The 24,755-nt window shown below is 32.6% G+C and overlaps 2 protein-coding genes, 2 long non-coding RNA genes and 10 other non-coding genes across 15 annotated transcripts; 2 read left to right on the top strand and 12 right to left on the bottom strand.

Moving 5' to 3' along the window:
* Positions 1-35: 35 nt before the first annotated feature.
* Positions 36-3,076, bottom strand: LOC125777478 (uncharacterized). Its single transcript, XR_007422326.1, has 6 exons — positions 2,849-3,076; positions 2,603-2,663; positions 1,873-1,932; positions 1,349-1,424; positions 1,082-1,145; positions 36-543 (listed from the first exon to the last, which is right to left on the bottom strand). It is a non-coding gene; the product is annotated as an uncharacterized LOC125777478 (long non-coding RNA).
* On the bottom strand, positions 1,217-1,303 carry LOC115066043 (small nucleolar RNA Me28S-Gm1083). Its single transcript, XR_003845684.2, has one exon. It is a non-coding gene; the product is annotated as a small nucleolar RNA Me28S-Gm1083 (small nucleolar RNA).
* LOC115066046 (small nucleolar RNA Me28S-Gm1083) lies at positions 1,488-1,573 on the bottom strand. Its single transcript, XR_003845687.2, has one exon. It is a non-coding gene; the product is annotated as a small nucleolar RNA Me28S-Gm1083 (small nucleolar RNA).
* LOC125777953 (small nucleolar RNA Me28S-Gm1083) lies at positions 1,746-1,831 on the bottom strand. The gene has a single exon (XR_007422458.1). It is a non-coding gene; the product is annotated as a small nucleolar RNA Me28S-Gm1083 (small nucleolar RNA).
* Positions 2,004-2,087, bottom strand: LOC115066044 (small nucleolar RNA Me28S-Gm1083). Its single transcript, XR_003845685.2, has one exon. It is a non-coding gene; the product is annotated as a small nucleolar RNA Me28S-Gm1083 (small nucleolar RNA).
* Positions 2,723-2,806, bottom strand: LOC115066047 (small nucleolar RNA Me28S-Gm1083). Its single transcript, XR_003845688.2, has one exon. It is a non-coding gene; the product is annotated as a small nucleolar RNA Me28S-Gm1083 (small nucleolar RNA).
* Positions 2,960-3,045, bottom strand: LOC115066048 (small nucleolar RNA Me28S-Gm1083). Its single transcript, XR_003845689.1, has one exon. It is a non-coding gene; the product is annotated as a small nucleolar RNA Me28S-Gm1083 (small nucleolar RNA).
* Positions 3,077-3,310: 234 nt separating the features above from the next.
* LOC105224702 (H/ACA ribonucleoprotein complex subunit 4) lies at positions 3,311-6,497 on the bottom strand. Its single transcript, XM_011202863.4, has 6 exons — positions 6,353-6,497; positions 5,839-6,207; positions 5,522-5,773; positions 5,032-5,306; positions 4,020-4,442; positions 3,311-3,913 (listed from the first exon to the last, which is right to left on the bottom strand). Exons 1-6 carry the CDS (start codon positions 6,363-6,365, stop codon positions 3,695-3,697), a joined length of 1,551 nt encoding a protein of 516 aa, XP_011201165.1. The 5' UTR covers positions 6,366-6,497; the 3' UTR covers positions 3,311-3,694.
* LOC115066042 (small nucleolar RNA snoR639/H1) lies at positions 4,533-4,670 on the bottom strand. The gene has a single exon (XR_003845683.2). It is a non-coding gene; the product is annotated as a small nucleolar RNA snoR639/H1 (small nucleolar RNA).
* On the bottom strand, positions 4,739-4,876 carry LOC115066045 (small nucleolar RNA snoR639/H1). The gene has a single exon (XR_003845686.1). It is a non-coding gene; the product is annotated as a small nucleolar RNA snoR639/H1 (small nucleolar RNA).
* A 366-nt stretch (positions 6,498-6,863) lies between the features above and the next one.
* LOC105224701 (borealin) lies at positions 6,864-8,777 on the top strand. 2 transcript variants are annotated; one of them, XM_011202861.4, is made up of 4 exons: positions 6,864-7,309; positions 7,377-7,488; positions 7,691-8,117; positions 8,183-8,777. In XM_011202861.4, exons 1-4 carry the CDS (start codon positions 7,088-7,090, stop codon positions 8,373-8,375), a joined length of 954 nt encoding a protein of 317 aa, XP_011201163.2. In that variant the 5' UTR covers positions 6,864-7,087; the 3' UTR covers positions 8,376-8,777. The 2 variants fall into 2 exon arrangements, with proteins under 2 accessions (XP_011201163.2, XP_011201164.2); XM_011202862.3 differs by having other exon boundaries at positions 6,901-7,309; positions 7,703-8,117.
* Positions 8,778-12,828: 4,051 nt separating this feature from the next.
* Trnaq-uug (transfer RNA glutamine (anticodon UUG)) lies at positions 12,829-12,900 on the bottom strand. The gene has a single exon. It is a non-coding gene; the product is annotated as a tRNA-Gln (tRNA).
* Positions 12,901-13,713: 813 nt separating this feature from the next.
* Positions 13,714-13,785, bottom strand: Trnaq-uug (transfer RNA glutamine (anticodon UUG)). The gene has a single exon. It is a non-coding gene; the product is annotated as a tRNA-Gln (tRNA).
* A 5,286-nt stretch (positions 13,786-19,071) lies between these two features.
* Positions 19,072-20,116, top strand: LOC125777476 (uncharacterized). The gene is made up of 2 exons (XR_007422325.1): positions 19,072-19,843; positions 19,948-20,116. It is a non-coding gene; the product is annotated as an uncharacterized LOC125777476 (long non-coding RNA).
* Positions 20,117-24,755: the final 4,639 nt, after the last annotated feature.

The raw sequence follows: 24,755 nt of genomic DNA, 5'->3' as shown, positions 1-24,755 counted from the left end.
ACCAAACAGACATAAAAAAAATAAATAAAAATATAATTTTTCTCAATTTATTCAAAACTCTTTATTTAGTTATAATTACACAATTTAATGGATTTGTTTACAATGCAACAGTAATAATTTGACATCTCAAACCCTCCGTTTCGCAATTAACGTCATCAGTGTAAATACATACATACCTTTTTGTAGAGTTGGTTGAGTGGAGAAAACTGTTGATAAAAAACACAATTATTAGTTAAAAAATGTGTTCATTAAAAAATATATATTTTTTTTTATATTAGCTATTTATCAGTAGGACCTATTTTTGAGGATGTTTTGTTGCGGTTATTGTGAATCATGCCACAAAAATCAGCTTTCCTTGTTTCATCAAAAGCAGTTGATTAAGTTGTATAAATATATTGTTAAGCAATCAAAAATTACCTGAAAATTTAACCAATAGTCTTCCTAAGATTCATGTTCACCAAGCACTTTAATTTCCGGATTTATTTGCGAAAAAAAATTATTGCAAACCAACGATTACATCGGGAAAGTGGAGAGTTTTGTTTCCTGTCAATGATAAGATTTCTTGTTAACTTCACTGCCAACCTCTTTCTTTGTAAACATATATACATTTTTTTTTTAATCAGTAGGACCTATTTTGAGTTAAGTTGTGTTGCGGTTAATGTGAATCATGCCACATAAATCAGAATCCTTTTCTCATCATATAACAATTTTAGAAATATACAATTATGAGTATTGAAATTCGAAATTGTCAAAAAGAGCAGCTTGAAAATGTTCACTTTTTTAATATTGTTTTAGTAAATGGTACTTGAAACTTTAATGGTACGCTTTTAAAATAAAAGTTATAACCTTAATAATTAAATTAATTAAAAGAATAACATGCAAATTACAGAAAATTAGTAACCAAAAAATTTTAAATTTTTTTTTCGATTGCGAGTTTTTTTAAAAGTGACAATTTCGCATTTTAATACTCATTTAACAATTCTAAATGCTTAAACACACCTGAATACTTTCTTCTTATTCACATGTGTTCAACATAAGGAATCGAAATTTATTAATGGTTAACACCCAGTTAAACGTTTACCTGAATATGTTTATCTGATTCATCCTCTGATTTCTAACATAGCCTCTGGCACAGAAAAATATTGCTAAAAAAATTAATAAAAAAATAATAATAATTAGCAAAAATTCGATGTAAATTTGGATCTGAATGAATGGCAATTGGACTTCAGTAAGACCAATCAATTCGCACTCAACATGAATTTTTTTCAGTTAGGGGCGAAAGTAATTGTTCATCATGCAATTAAATTAATATAAATTATATTTAATACTTTTACACATTTATACTTACGTTTATATTCAAAAGTGACGTGATAATACGAATATTTAAGGCTACACAAAAGTTTTCCACTTCCCGTATAATATAACTGAAATTGAAAACAAATGAGTTAGTATTCTGGGTATACAGTGATTTCAAAAGGAATTGTTTACACAATTTTCAGTAAGACCAATCAATTCGCATTCAACATGAATTTTTTTTCAGTTAGGGGCGAAAGTAATTGTTCATCATGCAATTAAATTAATATTAAATATATTTAATTCTTTTACACATTTATACTTACGTTTATATTTAAAAGTAACGTGACAATACGAATACAAAAGTTTTCCACTTCCCGTATAATATAACTGAAATTGAAAACAAATGAGTTAGTATTCTGGGTATACAGTGATTTCAAAAGGAATTGTTTACACAATTTTCAGTAAGACCAATCAATTCGCATTCAACATGAATTTTTTTCAGTTAGGGGCGAAAGTAATTGTTCATCATATAAAATTCATTTAAATCTTACTAGTAAAGTAACAAATCAAACTTACAATTTGCATGGCGATTTGCCACGTATAAACAGTATGAAGCGCTCGCAGCCAACAACAAAACTGAAAAGAGAAGAATTACACTTTCGATTAAACTTTTTTATGAAAAGCATAGTTAAAATTTTTTTATATATAACATTGTTCAGTAAGACCAATCAATTCGCATTCAACATGAATTTTTTTCAGTTAGGGGCGAAAGTAATTGTTCATCATTCAATAGAGGAAATTAATTTAATGACTTACAAACAGGGTTGCGAATTTTTCAATGAAAATTTTTTCAATTAAAAAATTAATTTTCCATTTTTGAGTTTTCCAAACATTTTGGATGAAAAAATAGATTTTCAATTTTTTATTATTATGGCTTTATATTTTTGTTATTTTTCAATACGGTATTTAGGTTTTATTTAATCGGGTATTTAGCTTTGATTTTTAAATTTATTTTTTAATCCATTGTTTGGTATTGTATTTTTTTATTTTTCAAACCAATGTTTTGAAAAAATTTGTTTAATCGCAAAAACAAATACTAGGTAGTTTTTTTCGATCCTGAATTTGCAAATATTTTTTTTAATCCTGTATTTTCGAATATTTATTTTCAATCCTGTATTTGCGATGGATATTTTTTTTTCAATTTAGCATTTAATTTTGGTTTTTTATTTTAAATCAAGTATTTGGGATTAAAAATTTATTTTTATTTTTGCAACCCTGCTTACAACATAACGTTAGTTCAACTTACATTTCATAAAATGGCTGCAACTAACGGAACGAATGCAATTAACGAACAGGTAATCTGAAATCTGAAATAAAATGGAAAAATTAGCAAATTGCTTATTTTTATGCGATAAAATTTTATAAAGCATCTGCTCAGTAAGACCAATCAATCGCATTCAACAGTCTTTTTTTTCAGTTAGGGGCGAAAGTAATTGCTCATCATAAGAAAACGAAAATATTGCTAATTTTATATGTTTATTTGAAAACTTACTCTTTATATAATTTAATGACTTCGGAAGACCACATCCAATAAACAAATCTGCAATGAGAAATACAACTTTTTGAGTAAAGAAAATAAGCTTAATGTATGTGTGTATAGACATTGCTGAATTCAGTAAGACCAATCAATCGCATTCAACAGTTAGATATTTTCAGTTAGGGGCGAAAGTAATTGCTCATCACAGCAAATATATATTTCAATAAGTTTTTATTGGTTTAACATAATTACCTGCATATATAGAACGGCATGCATATTTGTGTACGTTGAAATTTCAAGCTCGTGATTTGGTCAGCTGAAGTCTGTAATACGAATAGTTTAATGAAATGTTTATGCATAAATAAATAAAGCAAAATACTAACCTTAATGACATGATTTACTAAAATTATTAGACCTTGGAAATAGTAAACAAGAATTTCAACAGAGATTAAGTATCTTAATACGCATAAGAAAAAGTTACGTTTTTTTTATAGGCTACATTGTATATTTTCATGTTTTTGTTGTCAGCCACATATTGGTAATATACCATTTGTACAGCTGAGAAATTAAGTAGTCTACAGTTACCACTTATCTTTAAACTTATAGCTACAATACATAATATGTAATTATTGTATTATTTTGTATATTTGCTGAGGTCGACGTTGTCAATTCATAGAAAAATATATGGCTTAGAAAGACCACATACTGAACCTACTCAGACTTATTTCTGAGTCAACCTTAAAATTTTTGCAAACAATTTTGTATTTAAAAAAAGGCGTTAACTAAAATTAATGCAATAGAAGGGTACTCTATAAAATGCACTGCAATAGACTTGAATTTAGCGATCTACAAAGGCTTAATTCATTCCTCAGCTTCTTTTTCTCTATCTTTGTCCTTCTTCTTCTTCTTCTTTTTCTCCTTCTTTTCTGTCACCTCCGCTTCCTCTTCCACCACTACTGTTTCTTCGGGGGCCTCTTTATCGGATTTGTGCTTCTTCTTCTTCTTCTTTTCGGACTTTTCAATATCAGCTGGTACCACGGATTCAGTGTTCTCATCTTGGCTGGTCACACTCAATTTGCGCTAAAATAAAATAAAATATTTTAAAAAAATTAACACAACTCCAAGATATGAAACTTTGAGGTATTGTTACATATGTTATAAATGACTTAAGATATCTTTATCTTACCTTTTTACCCTCCTCTGTACTGCCACCATGGTTTGGCGTTGTATTTTGTGGCACTACAGCTGCCGCAGGCTTCTTCGCATTGTAATCGACGAAGCCGGTTAACCACTCCTTGGGTGTATTTTCATTCGGACGTCCATATTTATCCAATTTTCCTGCCGCAATAAGTGCTTTCTTTGCTGAAGCTTTAGGTCCTAGGCCCCATTTACGCGGATATGTATCTCTCTCCATGATAACACGTTTGATCTTAGCTACGACACCGTGATCACATGATGCCATTGTTGCTGTTGTCATTTGAGCAATGGCCAAACAAATTGCCTCACCCTTTGTTGTGACGATGACAATTTCTTGATCAATTTCAATACCATCCTCATAGCGTAAGACACCTGGCAACATAATTTTCGCACCGTAGCAAACAGCGTTGACCTAAAACAAAAACATATGATATAATTAGAAACTTTTCTAACTGTCAAAATTTATATAATGGACATTCTTATATGTAAATGTGTATATTTATGTGCTCCGAATCATTCTTTGGTGCAATAAATTTGTATGATATTGCCACATACACACATCGGAAGAACATTGTTGTTCCCAATCATAGTCACAGGAAAAACTGGAAAATATTTTCCCTGCCGGCTTATATCATGGGGTAAATGATATTTTTCTAAATCGCAAATAAATACAAAATAATACAGGCAACTTATAACTAGAGAGGCAAATGTATTCTGAATAAATCTTTATTTTGAAGCAGGTAAGACGCCTCGAAATATACACACATCGGAAAAAAGTCTATGTTCCCAATCATAGTCACAGAAAAAACTAGGGAGTATTTTTTCTGCCGGCTTATATCATGGGGTCAAATTAATATAAAATTATAAAATAAATAAGAGACATTATAGCATTAAAATATTAATAAATTTAAGGTTAGGGGTGAAAGTAAGACTACTTATAATTTTAACGTGAAGCAATAGGACAAGAAATCATGTAGAACATATTAAAAAAAAGAACTCACCGAGCTATCTTTCATTATAATGCGTTTATGGTTAACAAGTAAACCTTCTAAAGGCTTGATTACTCGTCGCAACATCGACTCGTCTTTGTGATTTTCATACAGGTACATAGCATCCAAGACATCGTGCATCGTCACCATACCATCACGCTCAGACTGTATGCCAGAACGTACACGTCTCAGTTCCAACATTTGGCCACCAACTCCGAGCACTAAGCCCAAGTGAACGCACATGGTACGAATATACGAACCCGCCTCACAGCTAACCCAAAAAACACCTTTAGCATATGAAGCAAAATAGAAAGAGAAAGCATACAATACATGAGGAAATGTGCTTCTGCATCATTAAACAAAAGCTTATTTTAATTTAGCATTTATTATTATTAATTGAAAATAACACTACTCATATTGAGATGAGTTGTTAAATCAATATGCCCATGCCTTTATATTGTTTATAATGATAAAAAGAACAATATACAAAAACTTCACTCACCCATATTACGAGCCTCGTCATAATCCAAGAGTTTACTATCATAAACTGTACGAACACGCAATTGTCTTTTGACTGCTGAAATTAAAGGTGGCCGTTGGAATAGTGCACCACGCAATTTTTCCAGTCCTTGACGAACTTTTGCTACCGACTCCACTGGCGAATGTAGCTTGAATATAGCAACGTATTCTTTACCAGCACTTTGTTGCGACTTAACCAGGCGTGTTGCGCGATCAATGCACACAATAAGACAACCTAGCATGTAATGTCAACATTCAATTTTGAATAATAGTTTTTACGCCTTATAATATTATAATCACCTGTCACTTTTGGATCTAACGTTCCAGAATGTCCAGTTTTCTCAACTTTTAGAATTTTCTTTATCCAGGCGACAACTTCATGCGAACTTGGATTAGATGGTTTATCTAAATTAATGAAGCCCGACTTCATATATTCTTTAATATCTCTATTAAGTGGAGAAGAGCCATGAGGTAAAGGTGTGTAGTGGTTGGTACGCACATTCAGTTTATCGAAATTTTTCAACAACAAAGGCCATTGCGAAGCATCTAACTTCACAGATTTCTCAGACGGCTTAACAGAAAAGTCGCCAGACTTTTGTAGCGCTCCAAGATCATCCACATCAATTGGCTCTTCCTTAATTTTCTTCTTTTTCTTTTCCTTTTTGATTTCTAAAATTTTTGAGAAAAACCACGAGGTATTTTTTGTAAATAAACGTACACGAGAAACACGGTAGTATACATTATTTTGAACAATTAAAGTCTTAGCTAAATTAATTTTTCTGTAAACTTAGACAATAATCAAATAATCTCTTACCAATATCCGCCATTATTTTAAAATTATTCACAAATTTATTGAACAAATATTCGACACGTTTTATAAAGCAACACGTCCGGCGAGTGAAAGGAAGGTTAGAAACAGTCAGAAGCACAAGATGTCAAAATGTAGAGTTGTATTGAAAATTTATCTTTGACAAAAACCAATTTATGCACGTGTTTGACACAGAGTGACTATTTCTCATTAGTAGTACATGATAATATTTAAATTTTGTAAAAGCAATTAAAAGTTCTTTCGAAATTGACAAAAGTTGTTTCGAAATTCATAAAAAGATACAAGGTTTTTTTTTTCGAAAAGGTAATAATGCATTCAAAGAATTTGTCCTTTTCGTAGTAAACCCTAAATTAATAGTAAATATAACTGCAGTTTCAGTATAGACGCTTGATTTTCGAATTAAATCACTTTTCATCGAAAATAACTCTTTGTATTTCCAATGTTGAAATTTGGTCATATATCCTGTCAACCCTGGAAAATGCAACTCTGCTACAGTTGCTGAATAGTGCTGAATTGTCTAACGATGGGTTTATGAAATTCAAAATGGCATTTTTCGGTCTTGTGTAAAGTCGATTTGATTATTTTAGCGCCATTAATACATATTTGTTAAGTGAATTTCTTACAATAAGACAGAAAAATAGCCATAACATAATTGTTAATATTATATTGGTTTAAAAAACAAATTTTATTAGCTAAAAACCGACGATTTGCAAAAAGAAAATGCCGCGTACGAAGGTTTCCAAATCTACCAAACGTTTTCGTGAAACATCAAATTCTGAAGAAAAATTGCGGGAGTTCGAAGCATCATTTGATGGCTATTTGCACGCATTAGAATTAAAAGGAAAAGCGCAAATAAAAGCTATTGAAGACAAGTTTTATGTGTTACTAATGGCCACCGATTCAAATGTCCTTAATTTACGAATGGGAGATGTGCTGTCCTTGGTATGCATCTCTAATGATTATTTCAAAACAAATTTTTAATAATTGTATTCGTTCGTTTTATTTGAAGAATTTAACAAAACCAGAAGATTGCAAAAAATATTTAAATACTTTGGCGGTAAACAATAGCGCTGATGGCGCCAAACAAACCTCCGGAAAGCAATTAAACCCAAACGATGAAGGTAATTTTAAAACAAACTAATTAACATAATTATAATATGAATTTCATTATGGGGCAATTATATTAAATATTGGTGTTGGCTCTTTTTTCTCTTTCGCTTTTACACATTTTGTAACAAATATATATCACCCGCATTTCCATACTTGGTCACAATCTTGAATGCATTCAAAAAATATAAAAACAAAAACAAAAATTGGTAAAAGGTTACCTTACAGAGGATAGCACAAATGGTGGCAGTACAATAGGTATTTCAAGCTCAACTTTAAGTGCATATAGTCGGGCGTCTATTAAACAACAGCAACAGCGTGGTCGTACTCCTGGGCCGCTAAGTTCAGCTAGGGCTCGGCGTCCGCGTCGTAGTCGATCGGCTTGTGATGATTTATTGCAAGTGTCCACAATAAAGTCAACAAGTTCCTCCACCGTTATGGACACACGTATTTCGCGGAGCAAAATGCGTACACCAACTGCTACACGCTCCAAAGCTTTTAGTGCTGATCGTTCATCACAAATGTGCGGGCAACAGTTCTCAAGGACAATGTCGGCGTCATCTCCGGCGGCAGCATTTTTACGATGGCCGAAACCTGGTGAAGTGGTATTGTCCAAATGTGGAAGTCCAGTAGTTGCTCATGTGTAAGTTTGCTTTATTAGACTTACTAGAAGAATATTTTTAATTTTAAAATTTATTTTTAATGTAGGATGCCCGATAAATTTGCCAATGTGAATATACCTACGAAGAATGGTGTGTTTTCATTACGACCAAAGAAACTGGAGGAACTAAAATCGGACATCATCGATGCTATTGATGCAGATACACTTAACCAAATCAAAACATTACATGATAATTTAAATTTAATCATGAAAATGGCTGATGGATCCTCAACGAAATAGTGCTTGCCATCGTATGACTTCATTTCATTTATATAGTATTACTTACTTTCTTCACTAAATATAATGTTAACATTATAATTGACTTAATTTATCATATTTTGCATAGAAATTATTCCTTTTGTAATGAAATTGTTGAAAAATATCTAATATATGTGGGATCTTGTAAACACATTGTAATGGAACGAACTTTTGGTGTATCAAAAGTACAAAGTTCGAAAGGATTTTTATCCTTGTTAGGAAATTGTGAATGAGATATGTATGTATGTATAAAAAAGAACTCATGTAGAAAAATCATTTAGATCGTGTAGAAAGGCGTTAAACCCGATAACATTTCATGAAACCATTTCTTTTAATTTTGTAGAATTTATTATAATAACAATAAAGCAGTTAAAAAAAAATTTACTTGCATTTAAATTTTTTTCTGTGTTCTATTAAAAGGTTATTTTCAATAGTTTCTTATGAAAAAATAAAATATTTAACTCAAACTTTTTATTATTAAAAGGACACACTTATTCAAAGACAAAAAAGTTAAAATTTTATTTTTGGAAAACGTTTTTACAAAAAAAATTAAATTTTGGTCAACATTTCGGGACGGTTTCTTTTTTTAATATTTGTAATTAAACAAAAAAATTCTTCGCTCAAGGCATTGCAAATTATATCTGGAAGGTCCGTGTAAAAGTTCAATACAAACAATATTCTGGAAATGTTATAGAACAAAATATGACAATAAAAGAAATCGTCAGTCGAAACCGTGCTGTCCAACCGTACGGTCGCATCTTTTTTTCTCTCGCTAGTGTTGTTGTTGAGCATCTGCATTCTAGCGGTGTCTGTGTTATAACGCTACTTTACAGTTGTGCACAAAAAACTTTTTTACTATTAATTTCTCGTTGTGTTTATTTCTTATTGTTAACTTGCGCTACATTCATACATTTTTGCATACATAAGAAGTAATATTTTCACAATGCCCCCGGGGCCAACAATCTGGGTGATAATAGGTTTGGCCTATTATCCTCAGCCCAGAAGACTAAAAGAAAAAAACCTGAACAAACAACGTTGGACCTATTTCCGGAACTCCCCATAACAAAGAAGGATGACCCCAAATACCTCGTCATTAAGTCGCGGGATGCCAGTAAACCTATTACATCCATCTCCTGCTTCGCGATTTATAAAGGTATTCAAGCTATCAGTAAAGATATTAACAACATCTCGTCACTTCGCGATGGCAGCCTACTCCTCCTTGTAAAAAATCAAAAAATTGCTGATAAATTCCTTTTCACTAAGAATCTACCCGGTGCAGGTGCTGTTGAAGTCGCTCTTCACAGCACCCTTAACTCAGTCAAGGGCACAATTTATGCCCCCTTTATTTGCCAACTTAGCGACGATGAAATAATTGAAGGTCTCAAGGAACAAGGTGTCACTGCAGTCCATAAGTTTAACAAAATGGTTAAAGGCGTTCGTGTACCTACTGGTGCCGTATTATTAACTTTCAATAAATATACACTTCCTAACAGAATTGAAGTAGCCTGGAGAACCCTAGATGTCCGTCCTTACTACCCTAATCCTATGCGCTGCAAAACTTGTCAGCTATTAGGATACACCGCTAAACACTGCGAAAAATCTCCTTCCTGTGTCATTTGCAACCTTCCTCCTAACCACTCTCCACCTTCTGATTGCACCAGAGTTTACTGCGCTAACTGCTCAGGTGAATACCCCTCGTCCTCAAATGCTTGCCCTAAATTCATTCAATCGAAAGAAATATTAAAGATTAAAACTATACACAAATGCACCATGCGGGACGCCATTACCATGTATAAAAATCAACTTCCTTCCACCCCATCCCCCTTCTCCTTCGCCAACGTGGCAAAAATGCAAACTAACATATAAACTCAAAAAATCCTAATAACAAAGATAATACTTCAATATCAAAAAATTCTAACCTCAATAATAACGCAACAACAACAAAAGCTAACAACGATTCATCCTCCACCAAGAATCCATTGCATCACATAGAACTTCCAGAATCTTCAAAGATCTCCCCTCTTCTATCCCCCCCTCCCTTGAATTCTTCCCCCTCCCCATCTTTCTCTCCACTTTCTCACATCTCATCGCCCTCCTCACTCACCTTATCTCCCCTGGCATCTTTTGCCATCTCTCCTCTTGCTCATAACACCTATTCAAAAGTTCACTAGCGAAATCAATTCCTCTTCTAACCCAAAAAAGTTCTGGGCTGACATAAGGAGACTGTCTGGTTTAACCTCCTTTTCTCCGATTTCTCTCCTCAATCCTCCTCGTGGCAATCTACTATATCCGCAAGATATAGCCTTAGAATTCGCGCTTCACTTTTCCAACATTTCCTCGGATTCCAGTTTTTCTCCTGAATTTTCTTCCAGCAAACTGTCCGTTCTTTCCTCCCCTTACCTGCCTCCCTCGAACTTGTCTTCTTCTCCATTCTTGAACTCCACTCTGCACTCTCTGTAGTTAAAGGCAAAACCCTTGGGATTGATAAAATATCCTACCCTATCATTAAACACCTCCCACCCTTCCTGCTATCCCGTCTAATTAATCTTTATAATAACATCCTTCGGACAGGCAACTATCCTCTGCTTTGGAAGACCAGTGCTGTCATTCCCATTTTAAAACCTGGTAAGCCTCACTGCGAAGTCAATAGTTATCGGCCTATATTACGACACGTGGTATTAAGGCAGCTTAGAAAATGGAAAGTCGGCTCACATATATATAACTTTGTTAAATCTTTTCTCTCTAAACGTAAAATTAGTGTACTTGTTTCTAATGTCCGATCCTCTATACTACCTCTTGATAATGGAACACCCCAAGGTTCCCCCCTTTCAGTCATACTTTTTATTATCGCATTTGATGAAATCAGTACAATTTTATCTGACTTCCTTAATATCAGTCACCAAATCTATGCTGATGATTTAGTATTATTTTCTAATGCCTCCGATTTGTCCGTTGTTATGTCTTCCTTCTCTAAAATCTTATCCCTCTTATTCCATTGGTCCGGTTCTTCGGGCACGTCAATTTCTTCCTCTAAATCTAAGTTATTACATATTTGTAAGAAACATCATTGTAATACACCCACACTTACTGTTAATAATATAAATTTAATCTGTACAGATAGTTTTAAGTTCCTAGGCTTAATATTAGACTCTAAGTATTCATACTTCTAGCAATGTTTATAAAGCCCACTTCCTGAAAGTAACAGCTCCTCTCAAATCAGCTGGTTGGAAACTTCTATTCACAGACGGATCAAAAGGAACTCACACCTCCTTCGCTGCAGTTAGTGAAGATGAAAACCCTATTTCGTATGGCCTGCTATTTTCTTTCTGTTCAATATTTACAGCTGAAGCTACCGCAATTCTTAAAGCTGTTCAATACTCAAAGCTAAACAAAGGAAAATATATTATCTGTACTGACAGTTTATCCTGCTTTCAAGCTTTAAAAAACTGCAATAACTCCAATTACTTCCACATAAACTCAGAATTATGTGGGTTCCCAGCCACTCGGGTATAATTGGAAACATGCTTGCGGACTCAATTGCCAAGGAAATGTGTCTCTCCCATTATAACCTCACCATTTTTCGTTAAGGGAGATATCTACCGGCTCATCGCTCAACTGAGAAGCACCAATTTAGCTGTTGATTGGGTAATTTACAATCACCATTACTCAAGAATTAACCCAAATCGCACGAAACCTAACTTTCCGACCTCTCTGCCAGTCAATCTCATCACTCCGTACGTCAGACTCCGCATTGGACACACTATCATTACCAATGCGCACCTTCTGGGTGGTAGTCACATCAGCCAATGTCCCTTTTGTGAGTCAACGGTTAGTGTGCTACACCTACTCGTTTTTTGTCCTGCTCTGGACAGCCTCAGACTTAAAAACTTTAACAATGAAGATCCTGTTCAGCTTTTAATGAACCCAACTATTAGCAACATATCTAAAATTTACAGTTATCTGAAGGATACAGATCTCCTTCGTTGTATTTAAACAAGTTTCTAATTTTTCCCACCAGTCAGCCGAAAGCCTATGATGCTAGCGCTGCGTACTTTAGTTTATATAATAATTTGTTTATTATGTAAGCTTTAATAAAATAAAATAAAATAAAAATAAAAAAAGAAATCGTTTTTTTTTTGATGCCGTTAAAATCATGTAACCCACTAATATAATACAACAATTTTCAAAAAAAAAATATATATGTACATGTTTACACAACCTTACATTAAAACATAAATAAAAAAGATTGAAATATTTAAAATGTTCTTTCATAACTAAAATTGTTATGATATGTAGGCACGATACAAGCACGACGTTTTAACAAATCATCACAATAAGAAATAATTCACAAATTGTCGATTTTATTTAAGAAAGAGTAATTTGTGTTCAATAAAAAATTCACTGCAGATGGAAAAAAATAACATCTCCATGTTTGAGGTTCTACCGAGATTTGAACTCGGATCGCTGGATTCAAAGTCCAGAGTGCTAACCATTACACCATAGAACCGTTTATAATTTGTTACACATTGTGCTACTTGAACTACAGCTACTTTAACATTGCCATTTCTACATTAACATTATCTGTTAATTTTAAAACTCACTAATAGCAGAGATGCCTGTTCTGTCAAATAATAGAGAATTTCACAGAAACTGGTAGTAAATATACGTATGTATGTAAATAAATACTGTATTCCACATACACGATGAATATGTGCGAGGAAAGTTTTTGTAAAAACAAATGCTGAACAAATTCGAGAATTAGTAGTCGAACATTAAGATATGCATACGCTTACATATAAACGTTTTATTACTCAAACTAAAAATACAATCGTTTGAACCTGTGGCAGACATATAAAAACATTTCAACAAATACAAAAAACTATTCAAAACAAAACATTTTTTCTAATAATTGAATCACTCAATAACTTAACCGAAATTATATTGAACTACGCTGAAACGTTTGTAAAAATTGCTTTAACGAATATAACGCTGAATCGAAAAAAAATATTTCATTTATTTTCAGCGTATGTTCCTGCAAAAACATGTTGATACATGAACGCAATGAACTTTTTGTAGTATTAAACTAAGTATGTATATCGCTTGTACTTACATATATAATATTTTTAAAGTTTTGAAATAAAAATCAAAGTAAACACAAATTTAATTGAGAGATTTTGTTCCACTGCCTCTGGCCTCGGGTGAATAGATGGATTTGTATATTTATTATTATATTATATAGTATGCACATTTCGTTCACATATTATTATATATTAATTAAATAATACATATGTACATGTTCCAAAAAAATGGAGCATAGCCAAGGTTCTACCGAGATTTGAACTCGGATCGCTGGATTCAAAGTCCAGAGTGCTAACCATTACACCATAGAACCCTCTTACAAACACACATGCTAAATGACATTTTTGTCTTTTTGCTCTCATTCACATTAATTCGGCTATCTAATGGCAACGTCAAACGTTCAAAAGCGTCTTCCGAATATCAACTATACGCATGCACAAATTATTTTATTGGATACCCACTGTATTTACATATGTACATATGCACACTTCTTTATATATACATTCATACATATGTATATATTAGAATTTAAGTTGTTTTTTCTTTAGGTTTTTCAATTATCGTACTCCAAATTACTAGTTACACCGTAGTATTACAACTTCCACACTGAAAAAAGTCTTCGTTAAGTTAACCAAAACTTAGCTGACAAATGGCTGCTAACAAGACATTGAGAAAACGGTCTTAAAAGATTTGGTTTCATTAATTATTTTTGTGAACAATATATATGCTGATTTAGTTGCATTACATTATATATTTAAAAGTAATGAGGTGACCTCACGTGAAGCTTAGTAGCAGCTGGCGCTATAAAAGAAAAGCAGGCACCGTGCCTGGTCAGTGCTTAGGTGACTCTTGTTCCTCGTGTGATTTGATTTAGAAGTCGTGAGGTGACTTAGGAGAAGCTGGCTGCGAGCTGGCCACCATGCCTGGTCAGTGCTTAGTTGTTTTTGGCTACTCGTGTGATTTGATTTGAAAGTCTGTGGAAAGTGGAGGTCAACTATATAGTCACTGAAAACTGTAAACACGTTTTGAAAGCCGATCGTCCATAAATCTGGAGCGAGCTACTTAACCGATCTTAATGAAATTTTCCACAGGTCTTCGAATTATAATTAACAAGGTCGTGAACGAAGGATTCCTTTTTGCTTAATTACAACAATTTAAAAAAAAATTGAGAAATTTTTACGAAAATTGGTATTTTTTTGTAAAAACATCTTTTCAGAAATATATCTTTTTTACTTTTCTTTCGTCCAGTTCCTAGATTATGGTCTTAACTAATACTCGGCCGATTGATCGTCTGTTTCGGGGTCGTAAGCATACGAGGTGTGTTCAAAAAGTATCCGGAATTTTGTGTTTTTTAAAAACTATGTATTTATTCATGAATATCTATTTTGTCCCCTTCAAAGTAATTCCCATGAGATATTATACACTTGTGCCAACGGTTTTTCCAATCTTCGAAGCACTTCAAAAAATCATTTTTTTTTTATCTTCTTCAGCTCCTCCTTCGATGCCGTCTTTATCTCGTCAAGAGAAGCGTAACGTCGTCCTTTCATGGGCAACGCAGAGGCGTTATCGTGGTGCAATTTTTTTGATAGGTAGCTGTCAACAATTAAATGAACATTCAAATGGCCGAGCTTGTCGGCATAAGTGAGAGACATGAGTACCAACATAACGCCACAAAAAATTCGAAATTCGAATATACGTAACCCGCGAAAATTCAAAATTCACGATACTTTTCGAACACACCTCGTAGACCCTAGACTCATCGCCAGTAATAATACGTTTCATGACATCTTGGTAGTCGGAAGGTATTGTTTCATAGACGTTGACGCGACGCTGGTTTTCGAAAAAATTCAGTGGTTTTGGAATCAAACGTATTTTCACTTTTCTTAGGATCAAATGATCCTTCAAATGGTTTTCAATGATCCTTCCGATATTCCGATGATGTTAGTAAAGTCTCTAACTGTTAATTGGCGATTCTCAAGCATCAATTCCTTTATTTTATTAACGAATTGATGGTCTGTTGTTGCTGATGTCTGTCCGAGACGTGGTTCGGGGCCCACGCGTTCTCGGCCAACCCACTCTCGGCCCTCTTTGAAAAATTTGTTCCAATCAAAAACACTTGCTCGTGACAAATAATTATCACCGAAGGTCTCTTCCAACATTTCGAACGTTTCGGCACCAGAAATTAGATTCCGCACACAAAATTTAATGGAACTTCTTTGTTGAATAATTTCACTCAACGTAAATATCGCCGAATGCCTTTTATGTACTTCAGAAAGCGTATACTAAACAATAATGATTATTTTGATGTGACAGTTGGTACAGCTGTTGGTGACAGCCATACCAAACTAAAAAAAAAAATATTTCGACCAATGGTTTTTTGCGTGAAATTCCAATGAAGAACTCTTCCTATTTACCCAAATCGATGGAGCAGACATTCCATTGCCCGACCATAAAGAAGTTCGAATAGCAATTACAAAGCGGCGGTGGCTTGAGTCGATGTTACGAGTTTGCGAGAGAAAGGTTCTGCGGAAGATTTATGGCGCTTCGCGCGTTGGCCACGGGTAGTATCGCATTCGATGGAAGAATGAGTTGTATGAGATATGTTTACGACGACATTAACCAGCTCTGAAAGTAACCGCCGGGGTAAGCAGGGAAAGAGGAAGACCTCCAGTCCGTTGGAAAGACCAGGTGGAGAAGGACGCTTGGAATCTCCAGGCTGTTTTTAATTCGGCTATAACCGCGTAATCGGTTTCTATGCCAGTAAAGATGAAGTAGAAGAAGTAAGACAACGGAATTAAAGATTTATTTCAGATTATTTATTTTTTTATATTTTTTATCTTTAACATTACATAGTTGTTGTGGTGGTGTTGATTACTTATTCGTTACAAATTACATTTATAAAGAAGTATTGTTGCTTTATTTTATTTTAAGATTAGTCGTGTTTCGACGCTTAAAAGATCACCAAAGTTACTGGATTCCCATATTTCGTTTTCGTTCAAGCACACAATTCACACATCATATGCATAGAGATGAATGAATGTATGTATGTATGTGGCCTGTTACTTTTTTGTTTGTATATATGTATGTATGTGTTTGAAAATGCATAAATGCCTAAAAATGTGTTTGCTACCTTAACATAATTTGCAGAAGTGAGTACATACATACATATTCATACATACATATGTATGTACGTTGCATGTCTGTTTTTTTAAGAAAAAATAAATATCTCTACCTTATAACAGCATTTTAGAAAACAAACGTACATACATACAATATAATACACAAAAATCATTTCATTATTTTACTAAGTATGTTGGTTTTGTTAATTATAAATATGCATACGTTGCTGTTTATGTCAAGCATATGAGTCCTACACATGCATACACACGAATATGCATATGTATATACAAATATAAATATGTAGGCGCAAGTAAAATGAATTTAAAATTATTTTTAATCCCGGCATTATCGTTAGTAAAAATACACCTGTGGCATATAAACTTATACATATACATATGTATGTTATGTATGAGTATGCATATTTGTATGCGTATTTACATGCATACATGTATGTATGTATTTGGCAAATCAGCTTCCATGCACATGTACATATGTATGTATTTGCCACATTTACTTATTTACATATACATATATATGTAAGTATATGTTTCAGCATTGACAACCACGCCTGTAAATACTGTGTGTATATGCATGTATTAAGACATTTATATAAATATGTTTTTTTTCTACTTAATTGCAGCTCGATATTAAGTGGTCAGCTCCCCGACTTCTTGATTTGTTTCAATGTTTTCATGTTTCGATTATTATTTTTTATTTTAATTTATTTGTTTGTTGTTGTTTTACTTTGTTACTACGTATGAACGCCTGCTTATGTGCATATATACTGCGTAAATATGTCTTTATGTAAATAAACCATTCGTAAATTAGTGCAACAACAGTAAGAAACAAGAAAAACGGCGGCACCGAAGCTATAATACCCTTCACATGTGCATTTTTTGTAATATTAAAGGAGTACAGAAATAACTACAGCCTGTCAAGACATTATCGGGAATTTTTCATTTCCCCGATTGTAGCTCTACCAAATTTCGCGAAATAAAAAAGTTTTGCATACAAAAACTTGAGTTCGTTGGGTCAGCTTGTATGACAGCTATGTATATGCTATAGTATATATAGGTCAACGCCTGCCACGACGCCGAAATATTTCCTGAACCCTGGAAAAACCAACAGCTGGTGCTAATCAGTAAAGGAAAAGGAAATCCCAACTTGGCATCAGCATACCGTCCACTATGCATGCTTGATACAGCGGGAAAGCTCTACGAAAGTCTACTTAAACCCAGTCTCGCAGCGGCTAGCAACGAAGCTGAAAGACTGTCCCTTAGACAATACGGCTTCAGGCCCGGAAGATCAACTCTAGGAGCTATAAAATGCGTAATTGAAAGTGTAGAAGCCGCGCAGCTTAGATGGCATAAACACAAAAGAATAGTTTTGTTGGCGGCTTTAGATGTCCGAAACGCCTTCAACAGCCCCAGATGGGTAGATAAGATCGACACTCTCGAAAAAAAGGTTTAAAATCCGCAACTACCTCAGAGGTGATGTTACCTTAACAACAGAAAACTGCTGTACGAAGAGAGGGGTCACGATAGACAGATAAGCGGACACGTCAGGAGCAGCACAAGGACCCATTCTGGGCTCAGACTTGTGGAACATTCGCAACGACGCTAAATTAAAACTTGAAATGCTAGACGAATCGTGCTCAATTGGCTACACGGACGACATTACACCAAGGTTTACAGCAAAAGACACAGAAGAAGCGCGAAAAAATCTTAAAGAGGTTATGATACGGACGCAAGCATGGCTCGACTCATACAATCTCCAGCTCGTTACGAAAAAAAACGGAGCTACTACTGCAAAAAAGCACATATCCGTAGAAATAAGTATGGAAACGATAACGGATATTTTTAAGACACAAAAAACAGTAAACTACCTAGTCTGTACCCCAGACTAACCTTCTGGGTACAAGTCCAGCACGCCCCAGCAAAGGCAGCGAAGATCATCTCCCAACTGAGCAGACTAATGACCAACATGGAAGGACCGAGCCAAGTAAAGAGAAAGCTCCTAATATCCTTTTAGTGACCTGCAAGTGGTACATACCGTTACTGTGACGACAACACTGATGATGCGGAAGGCATTTCCCCCCTTTATCCGCAAAAAAAAAGTGCTATAGTAGTCCAATCTAAACAATTTCATCGAATATTGTAGCGATGATTTGTAGAATAATCTCTGTCGAATTTCGTAAAGGGACCTTATCAAATAAAAAGGTTTTCCATATGAGGACTGATTGAGCGGGCAGTTTATGTGAAAGCTATATGCTATTTTGGCTCGATATTGGTGCCTCCGACAAATTAGCAGTTTCTTGTCAAAGAAAGAGCAAGTGCAAAATTTCAGACAAATATCTCAAAAACTGTAGAACTAGTTCGCATATATACAGACGGACAGATGGACATGGCTAAATTGGATTAGCTCGTCACGTTGATCCAAAAATTATTTTTATTGATAAGTATATACTATATCTGACACTTTTAATGATCATAATGATTTTTTAGTAAATAATTATATAGGGTGGGCCATATAAATTTTTCAATTTCGAAGATAGGGCAGAAAAGATTGAGTGTAACGTTTGCTGTATGGCACGTAGCGCCGTCCTGCTGGAACCAAATGTTGTCCAAGCCTTCCTCTTCAATTTGCTTGAAGAAAAATTCGGTCAACATTGCGCGATATAGCTGACCATTGATGGTTGCGGTTCCTTCTTCATTTTCGAAGAAAAATGGGCCGATGATTCCACCAGACCAAAATCCGCACCATACAGTGATTCGTGCTGGGTGCATTGGCTTCTCGACGATTACGTGCGGGTTTTCTGTGCCCCAAATGCGACAATTCTGCTTGTTAACGTAACCATCGAGGTGGAAATGAGCCTCGTCCGAAAAGATGATTTTTCGGTAAAATTTACCATCCTCGGTCAAACGATCTGCTGCCCAATCTGCGACCTGTAGACGGCTTTTTCCTAGTAAATAGCGACCCATTTCGTAAATTTTGGACTTTTTACTGAATATCTGTCACTTTCCGAATGGTATTTGACGTTTTCAATGTCGAAATATAGATAACTCAAACTTAAAATGTTAGATGGCCAACGCGTTATAAAAAATGTTATAGAGTTCAATATTAAATAGGGACAGCAACCTATTGTGACTGTTGAGCTGATAGCATCACTGGTGTAATTTCTTAAAAAGAATAAATAAATTTAAATTTAAAAAGCGTTTGTTTTTTTATTAAACGAAAAAGGAAGAACAAAGGTGACTGACCTCAAGAATACAAAAAACAATTTTTGGAATGCTGGCTGGAATGCTTGAAAATCTTGGCGTTTGTTTTTTTATTAAACGAAAAAGGAAGAATAGAGCTGACTGATTTCAAGAACACAAAAAAAAACTTTTGGAATGCTGGCTGGAATGCTTGAAAATCTTGGCTCAATTATAGAAGCTTGTGTTACTTCGGAGTGTATTTCCTTTTGCAAAGAAAAAGATGTTTAATCCATAATATCAAAAGAACTGTTTTTTGTTTTTATCATATACACAGTTACAAAAACATAACATCTCATAAATTATTTGATTCTTTTTGTGATTTACAATCTAAAAATAGACCCGCTGATTTTGACATTCTGCATTCAAACACTTTTGACAGATTATTTTTATGCAAACAACATAATTTTATATTGGTCATTGTAGAAACATACAAGTAACAAAAGAATCATATGGTCGTCAACAGCTGAGATCACCTGATCGAAATAGTTGATTTTTCGGCAAAGGGATTTAAATAAAAGGACTTAAAAATAGTAAAGAAGTTGCAGTATAGGCGCGTTAGCAATATTTTTTGGGTCTTAGGTTCGCCAAGAGGCCTATTTTCACACACGAACTGCCTGGGCTTTTGCCCTGAGTCTTCTCTCATTCTATTGCATTCTTAATGTAATTTCTGACATTCAACAAGCTTTCGCCTGTGTACATATGTATGTATGGGTGAAAATGGTAGGATTTGTTACTTGTAGGTTTATACAATGATATTGGCATACATTTGTGACAAAGTACTCGTATATATGCACATATTATGCAGTATTTATAACAAAATTATGAAAATGAAAAGTTTTTAAACCACATTTCTTCTATGAATCATATAATATGTATTGAGTGTGTTAGATGAATGTACTTTTTTAGTTATATATTGCAATTACATACATTAGTATACTGGTATACAATTTGTTTGATATATTTACATGTCATATTTAAAGTATTTCGTGTATGTATGTATATATGTATGCTATGTTTTTACATTACCACATCTATGTATGTAAGTATTTTAAAGCATTCGATTTCCACTGTTTATGTTGACTGTTTGAAAATATACAATAATGCTGTGACACATTGAAGTTTAGCATTCTAACATCACTTTCTTTTGGCCTTTTTATCGACTTTTTATAATACATACACACACATTAAGAAACCGTTAGCAATTGCATTACAACTTTTTTATATTTGCATATTTTACCAATTCCTCACATTTTTTTTTTGTTTTGGTCGACTAAATACCTATAATGGCTATTAATTACGACATTGCAATCAGTTTATTAAAGCTTTATTTAAATAGACAATTAAATGTTGAGTATGTTTTGAGATGTCTTTTTTTGTGTTAAAATGTGCCATGTTTATAAATGCACTTTTACTTCAAGTTTGCAAGATGAACCTCATTCGTTTGCTTATACTTTAGTTTATTAAAAAAATTGTTGCTTTTGGTTCACACGCCTGTCTTTTATGCAACATATGCATTGTTATTGTAATTATAGCACTAAGTAAAACCGTAAAACCCTGTTTCAAATGCAGCTGTTATCGAAAATAAAACTACATGGAAAATATTCAACGGTTTTGCGGCCAAATTTAACAATTAAATTCAAAATTGAAATTAAAATTAAAATAAGCTAATGAAGTTCCCTTACAAGGGAAAACTCAAATAAAACTATATTCGGCTCTTCATAAGTGGAAAATGGAAGTTTTGTTTAAGTTTGAGTACATGAAGATATGTGGATATATATAAATGTATATCGTTATATATGTATGTAAATCGTCACCTAAAATGCAAAATAACGTAACATCACTTTTCATAAGTTTGTAGGCGAAGGAAAAAGGTTGTAGAACACACTAAAATTGAAATAAAATGTGAGCTTTGGTTATGAAATGGTTATATATTGATTATCATACAATCATATTTTGGCTATTTATTGCTTAACATACACTCATATTGAAACAAAATTTGAGTTTTGGTAATAAAATGTTTATATACTACTTATTATAGCTGGCAACGATTTTCAACTTTTTTTTGATGATACGTTATTTTGCATTTTAGGTAACGATATACACTATTCAACCCTTCCATACGTATGTACATATGTATGTATAAACGAACTTGGTTAACAATTTACTATGCAGATTTGATAATTAATAAATACATTTACATATATGCGCAAAAGAAACTGGACATAATTTGCTGATATGTCTATAGTCGCAATGATTTTCTTTAAAGAGGCTCTGATATAACCCTAGATTTGTAAATTTGTTTATGGATTTGCACAGGGATCTAATCTATATAATTACAACGTACAAATGTCACGGTCGTGTTAACAAATTCGAGTTTCTTATTTTGCCGCTCAACTATTTACCAGAGTACTCGTATAGCAACGGTCTCAACCAATCTATGTGTAGAAGTAGACAACTACATTTTAATTGAAAAGGTATTCTAGTCCAGAAATAAAAAAATTAATATTCTAAGTTTAACTATTCAAAAATATATCGACAATAGGATTTTTCAAATTTCGAATTATTTCGGTTGGATTTGCCGATTTAGCATACAAACCGGTTCGGCTTTACGGGAAACTTGAAACACGCTTTTCGCGTAACAATCTTCTTCAAAACGATACCCACAATTTATCAGGTTCTACTGCACCGATTTAACGGAAATTTTTAGAAAGTTTTTTATATATTATATGCTTCTTTATACACTTCAAAAATAAACTAAAAACCATCCTTACAGACTAGAATACCCTCTTTAGGGGTTATATCCACTTGTGAATTTCAAAAACTAGATTTCTTTTTTTGCATTAATATGGGTATATTCGATGCATGTATATTTAAAAATATTTTCGGCAATTTTTAAGTTGAACTGGCGAATAGTTTTGGATATATAATATAAGCGAATTTGTAAGAATTTCTTATAAATAATATAATATGCTATAATTGTAATATGTATCCAGAACTGTAAAGGGCTTTAACCTCGAAACGCTGTGTGGAAAATTCCTTCGAAACCATTGGCCTTATCGACTTAAAATTTTTACAGGAGTCTTTACTTATACTTGTCAGCTAAAACACAATGGAAGGTATACGTTTTTTGATAATAATTTCGATTTTTGAAACCACTTTTCAGTGTAAATTTTTTTCACAAAAACAACTTTTCTTTGGGAACCGACATTTCGTAAGAAAAATGTATTCATCTATTGTAATAATTTTTTTTCGTTTTTGGATTTGTGCAATTTTAGGCAGAAAAATCTTCCTCAACGTCAGACATATTTTTTCGGAGGTCTTCCTGGATATCGGCTAGGGGGCCAGAAAACACATAATTTATATAAATAAATCTAGATGATTATAAAATAAATTTTGTAAAACCACATTTTTTTATTTATATCTTAGATAAAATGCCTCTTCAAAAAAAAATCACACAAACAAAACCAAAAATATAAAAAAAAATAAATAAAAAAAATTAAAAAAAAATAATAAAAAAAATACAAAAAAAATACAAAATAAAAAAAATTAAAAAAATACAAAATAAAAAAATTAAAAAAATACAAAAAAATACAAAATAAAAAAAGAATTAAAAAAAAATACAAAAAAATACAAAATAAAAAAAATCTAAAAAAATAAAAAAATAAAAAGAGAAAACAAAAAAATAAAAAAAAAATAAAAATGGAAAACATAATATCACAAAAAGTAAAAAAAAACTAAAAACTAGAAACACAAAATCACAAAAAAACAACAAATTCCAAAACACCAAATACCTAAAAAATAAATGACAAAAAAATTACACAAAAACAATCATAAAAAACCAAAACTGACAAACAAAGAAACACCACAATACCAAAAAAAAATAAAAATAAATAATCACAGGACAAAACAAAAAATCACAAAAATCACAAAAAAAAACAAAAATCACAAAAAAAACAAAAATCACAAAAAAAAAACAAAAATCACAAAAAAAACCAAAATCACTAAAAAAATAATCACAGAAAAACATTAAAAAACACTATAAACAATCAAAAAATTAAAAAATCACTAAAAACAATCAAAAAAACAAAAAATCACTAAAAACAATCATAAAAAAAATTAAAAAACAAAAAATCACAAAATAAATGTTAAAAGAAAAACAAAAAATCACAAAAAAATATAAAAAATTACAAAAAAAACATTAAAACATAACAATGAATCACAAAGTAAAAACAAGAAATCACAAACGAAATTAAAAAATATACAAAAAAACTAAAATTAAAAAATACACAAAAAAAACTAAATTCAAAAAAACACCACAACCAAAAACTAAAATAAAAAACCACAAAACAAAAAATCATTAAAAAACGAAACATCTAAAAAAAAATCATGTTTTTTTCTGACTTACAAGTGGATATAACACCTTACACTTTTGACCTAAAGACTTCAATAAAAATTTAGGTAGTCTACTGTATGTACGAAATATGCAACACGATTCAGCTTGTTGATTTGAAACATTCAATGACACATTCGTGTTTACGTGGATACAAACACAATTTTTTTTATATTTTTGTATTTAGTATATTCTGAATGCTTTTAAGTAATTACAATAAGTTTCCATATACATACATATATATATGTATATATATGAATATATGATATATTAATAAAAAATTATAATTAATCCCTTGTTTAGAAGAAATGAAATCATCGCATTATTGACATCACCGCAGCGGTGCGTCATAAAATTGATTTTTCTCTTTATAAATACATATTCGTAGTTAAGGTCTAATGCTTGGTTTTTCCCGCTACCCTCTCTTTGTGTTGCTTAACTTAGTTAACTTATGAAATAAAAGTTACATTTTTGATTTATTTCACTAAATTTACGACATTTTGATATCGATAACAT

The sequence above is a fragment of the Bactrocera dorsalis genome, chromosome 3, assembly GCF_023373825.1.
Source record: "Bactrocera dorsalis isolate Fly_Bdor chromosome 3, ASM2337382v1, whole genome shotgun sequence".
Taxonomy (NCBI): Eukaryota; Metazoa; Arthropoda; class Insecta; order Diptera; family Tephritidae; genus Bactrocera; species Bactrocera dorsalis.
Note: the sequence above shows the minus strand (reverse complement) of the source record. Positions and strands in the feature narration are given on the sequence as shown.

Coding starts and splice junctions, on each gene's coding strand:
- LOC105224702 (XM_011202863.4), bottom strand. Junction 5,774..5,838: donor GTTAGATCCAAAAGTGACAG/GTGATTATAATA, acceptor ATTACATGCTAG/GTTGTCTTATTGTGTGCATT. Junction 3,914..4,019: donor GTACAGAGGAGGGTAAAAAG/GTAAGATAAAGA, acceptor ATTTTATTTTAG/CGCAAATTGAGTGTGACCAG.
- LOC105224701 (XM_011202861.4), top strand. CDS start 7,088: ATGCCGCGTACGAAGGTTTCCAAATCTACCAAACGTTTTCGTGAAACA. Junction 7,310..7,376: donor TGGGAGATGTGCTGTCCTTG/GTATGCATCTCT, acceptor TTTTATTTGAAG/AATTTAACAAAACCAGAAGA. Junction 7,489..7,690: donor ATTAAACCCAAACGATGAAG/GTAATTTTAAAA, acceptor AATTGGTAAAAG/GTTACCTTACAGAGGATAGC.